At 36.7% G+C, this 4,776-nt stretch overlaps 1 protein-coding gene across 1 annotated transcript; it reads right to left on the reverse strand.

The window, feature by feature from the left end:
• Positions 1–763: 763 nt before the first annotated feature.
• On the reverse strand, positions 764–4,289 carry LOC149241132 (early nodulin-like protein 15). Its single transcript, XM_089367447.1, has 2 exons — positions 3,930–4,289; positions 764–1,461 (listed from the first exon to the last, which is right to left on the reverse strand). The coding sequence occupies exons 1-2, from the start codon at positions 4,111–4,113 to the stop codon at positions 827–829; spliced, it is 819 nt and encodes a 272-aa protein (XP_089223573.1). The 5' UTR covers positions 4,114–4,289; the 3' UTR covers positions 764–826.
• Between the last annotated feature and the right edge of the window lie 487 nt (positions 4,290–4,776).

A 4,776-nucleotide genomic window follows, 5' to 3' on the forward strand; every position in this document is an offset into this window, starting at 1 on the left:
AACTACTGGAAGTTCACAGTGCCAGCTTCATCAAATCACATACTATGCACTACATCATAATTTGTGCGTAGAATTCTTTTGTAGAGATTTACAAATCTACTGTTGTTGAGATAAATATATAGAGAAGGTTATCTCAATCTGGTTAGTGGAAGGTCACATTACAACTTCATCAAATCACATGGCATGCATAACAATATGGTTTCTACTGTTGCAGATGGCTGAAATTATCTCATTGCTAATTTTGAGAATGTCCAAAAGTTCAATGGACAAACAAGATCAAACAACCCGGATAAGGACGTCCGTTTCAAACTATGCCTCTCTTAAAATGAACAAAGTAACAGTATAGTTTTTACATGAATGTCGGTTTCAGATTATACCTTTCTTAAAGTGAAAAAATTTACAACTCTATGGGTGGAGAAAAGTGAACAAATTTACAACTCTTTCTGTGGGTTGAACTCTATGGGTGGAGAAAAGTGAACAAATTTACAACTCTTTCTGTGGGTTGAACTCTATGGGTGGAGAGAAATGAACAAATTTACAACTCTTTCTGTGGGCTGAGATAAATATACAAGATTCTATTCTTAAAAGAAAAAACTAAATAAAAGTAATAAATAGTAAATCCTAAACTTTAAATTCAAGAAATCCTAAATTTGGCATTCATATTTAATTGCATTTGAACAAAATGAAATGGACCCATCAAATTGAACAATGATATTAAGATAAAATGTAATTTGAGTTAAAAAAAATTGAATGTTACATGGATGTTCCTGCCAAAAAATCACCAGGATACAGTAGAAGTATTTATTCATGATGATACACTAGAAATCTACAAGCCGAAAAACAAGACTAAGGATGCCCACATTAAGCCTGCAATGAGTTTATGATTACTAGTTTTTGATGCAGAAGAAGGAGTCGATGTGCTATTCAAAGCCTTCGATGGTGAAGGTGCTGCCTTTTCAGTGTAAGAAGACTCTGGAGCCGCTGACTGTGAAGACAAGGACTTGTGAGCTGGAGATGGTGATGGAGAATGTTTGGATTTCTTGGAGGCAGGAGCTAATGGAGATGGTGATGGAGAATGTTTGGATTTCTTGGAAGCAGGAGCTAATGGGGATGGAGAGGACTTTGGAGCAGGAGATGGTGAAGACGAGGACTTCTGAATTGGAGATGGTGATGGAGCAGATTTGGATTTGTTTGAACCAGGGGCTATTGGAGATGGAGCTGGTGCATGAGAAGGTGCTGAAAGAGGGGGAGTGGTGGCAGCCAAAACAACTACAGCTACCTTCTGCCCTGCTTCACAGTGACCAGGGAATCCACATAGATAGTAGTAGGAACCTGGTTTTGACATGCTAACAATGTCGTTTCCACTTTTGTATGTAGCCAGAGGGGAATCGCTCTTGCAGGAATCATAGTCTGATTTTGTCACTTGCAGCACATCGTGAAAATTATTGCTGTACTTGAACACTGCATATCAAATCCAATAGCAATAAATATTAACATCAGAGATCATGAGCACATTTATATAATTGAAGTGAGAAATGAGAAATGAGAAATCAAACCGTTCACAATTATGGACCCAGAGTAAAACAAAGATTAAATTACTATAGGTAAATTTGGTAACGAAGTTTATAAAATATATCTAAGTTTATGTTTGGATTGCAGATTCAGATTCAGGCATGTCGATTTTGTTCTATTTTAATTGAATGTACAGAATCGGTAAATCCAGATGCGTTACATCTCTTATGGTTTGGTGCAAAGCACTTATTTATTTATTTTTTATTGTAGATGGTTAGGGTAGTTCAGGTAAAGGTGACCCAGTTAAATTACTGGAGGTTTTAAGGCTAGGTTTTGTCCATGGTATTAATTTTTAATGTAGTTTATTTAAAGACTGAAAAATTAGATGTCAATTTGTCCTCATGGCCATTGGCATCTAAGCAATAGTGTTTTTAGACACGGCCACTTCTCTACCTGTTTTTTGATCCTAACAACTACATAATTGTGGTCAAAGTTGTTGTGTGTTCATTAGAGCATGGGTTGGAGATATAAGGAGAGTGGTCAAGTAGCTAGAGAGGGCAGGTCAAGGTATGGATAGGCAAAGCTAGAGATGTAGTGAGAGACGAAGATGGAGTCAAATGTTTGTAGTTTAGCCAAAGAGCCAACATAAGATGAAATCCACAAAGGTGTGACAATGCTAAAGAGTCAACATAAGATGAAAGCTGCAATGGTGTGATAACACTAGTGGTTAGTAAACAACCTAAGGGTTTTGGTCCAAGGTAGGTGTATTTCCCTACAAAGTAGTAAGGCTTGTTGATTTAGGCATAGATGTTGAGCAAGAATGTTGTAAGGCCTTAAGACTTTGATTAGGCATACATGTAGTGTAGTGGGGCATGGAGTCATCAAATTGTGAAATGGACCACTTGGATAGGTACTAGTGTACTACTAGTGTACTGGTATCCTAGCTTGAGGGGGGTTATGTGAGATGTCAGGTGACATGGTTGATGAATGATTGTGACCAAATTAATCTCCTGGAGTGGAGTTCAAGGAGGGATTGTTAGAGTGGTTCATGTAAACTTGACTAGGTCAATTTACTCCAAAAGTTTATGAGAACCCATGGTTTTGTCTATAGTATTAATCTTTAATGTAATCTATTTAAAAGCTGGAAGACTCCATGTTAATTGGTGATGGTGACAAGTGAAATCCAACAACAGCGTCTTTAGACACCACCACTTGACTTAATTTCTTGATTCTAACCTAGCTTTGACATAACATTATGTACGTTGCAGATTTTTGCATGTTGATTCCACTTTATCTCTACTGAATGTACAAAATCTGAAATCCATAGACTCTACATCTCCTCGGGTTTGGTGCAAAGCACCTTATTTCTCTCCTGTCAACCAGGAAATTTGATAATGAAGTCAAGTTCAAAGCACCTTATTTCTTTTAATTGCAGATTTTGGCATAAGATTATGTACGTTGCAGATTTTGGCAAGTTGCCTTGCTCTATGTTTATTGAATATACAAAATTTGCAATCCAGATGCTCTACATCTCCTAATTTCTGGTGAAAGCATCTTATTTCTTTTATATAAACCAGAAAAAGCGTCTTATATCTTTTAGATCAACCAAGAATTTTTGATATTGTAGTAGCGTTCCAAGGACTTAGTGCAAAGCACCTACATCTCCTACTCTTATTTCTTTTAGATAAACCAGAAAAAGCATCTTATATCTTTTAGATCAACCAGGAATTTTTGATAATGTAGTAGCGTTCCGAGGACTTAGTGGAAACCACCTACATCTCCTACTCTCTGGTAGAAAGCATCTAATTTCTTTCGGGTCAACCTGGAAATTTGATAACGCAGTAGTCTTCCTAGAGTTTAGTGAAAACTATATTATTTCTTTTCACTATATATTTGGCCACAAGGTTATGTACATTGCATATTTTGGCAGGCTGACTCTGCGCTATGCATATTGAATGTACAGAATCTGCAATAGAGGTGCTCTACATTTCCTAGGGTTTTGTGCAAAGCAGCTTATTTCTCTCCAGTCAACTAGGAAATTGGATAATTCAGTAGTGTTCATCTAACTATGCAAACTCTTACTTTGAGAAGAAAGAAACCTGAAGTTTGATTATGTAAGAAGAGATCCTGTTAAAACATAAATATAAATATACACATGTAATAGATTGCTATATACTGTTGAATATATACATGTAAGAAATTATTCTAAGCTCCTGGATAGATAGATTTGATTGCAAATTTTAGAATGATCTAATAGACTAGAGCTAAATCATAAAATTTATTTTTCTCATGTGAATCCAATTTCAAAAATATTCTAAAATAAAAATAACGCAAATGCTGATATCCAAAAATCATTGAACATAATCATTCTATAACATGTAATGAACATGTATCAGTTAAATTTACACTGAACTTACATAGCGAATCCCCGGGGTGAAGTTCTTTGTTGGCTGCCCACGTTGCGTAGTTTGGTCCAATGGTCCATGCGCTGTCATCTCCCACTTTAAGTTGAGCAGCTGTGGCGAATCTCAGTGTTTCCGTGAGAAGACATATGACGTTGAACACCATCCAAACTTTCGAAAAACCTGTGTTCACTGCCATCTTTACAAACGCCAATGCAATAGAAATGACAAGCTCTTGATTTCTAAACAACCTAATTGTATTCAACAAAACTTGGAGTTCCAATATAAAGAATCAAATGGCAAAAAACGCCCTTCCAATATAAATAATCAAATGGCAAAAAACACCCCCCCCAGGCAAAACTGTGCAAAATATGATATCTCAAGAGAAGAAAACAACCTGAGTCATACACTTTAGTGTAGACTAGTGGAGGTGTTTTATGGGCTCGTCTGTCGTACAATTTTTTGAAATACAGTCAAGGCGGCTCCATGATCGAAGTGACAAGTGTTAATATTCTATTCAGAATATCAAGCCCTCCATTTCAATGGACCATGAAGTGCCAAGAAGCTCAGACCCAGGAACCAATGAGAACCACAGCATTGATGATTTATTTCAAATTCCTTGAGATAGCTTCTAGTAATTTTTAATAGGACCCCATTAGGTTTTTGCCTAGGATCCCATTAAATTTTTGCGTGGAGCTCCTGCTATTTCCGTGCCATATGATATTAAAATAGTTGATTCCTCGAAGTGACCACCTTTATGAAGTAACGGGCATTAAAAGCTATGACAACTAGGAGTCAGCACAAGAATTTGAGATTCTGGGTGCATCATCCACGTGAACTGATCTCTGTATTGCACATGCTT

This window comes from Pinus tabuliformis, chromosome 8 (assembly GCF_031772625.1).
Source record: "Pinus tabuliformis cultivar Carrire ecotype Pingquan chromosome 8, CPIR1, whole genome shotgun sequence".
Taxonomy (NCBI): domain Eukaryota; kingdom Viridiplantae; phylum Streptophyta; class Pinopsida; order Pinales; family Pinaceae; genus Pinus; species Pinus tabuliformis.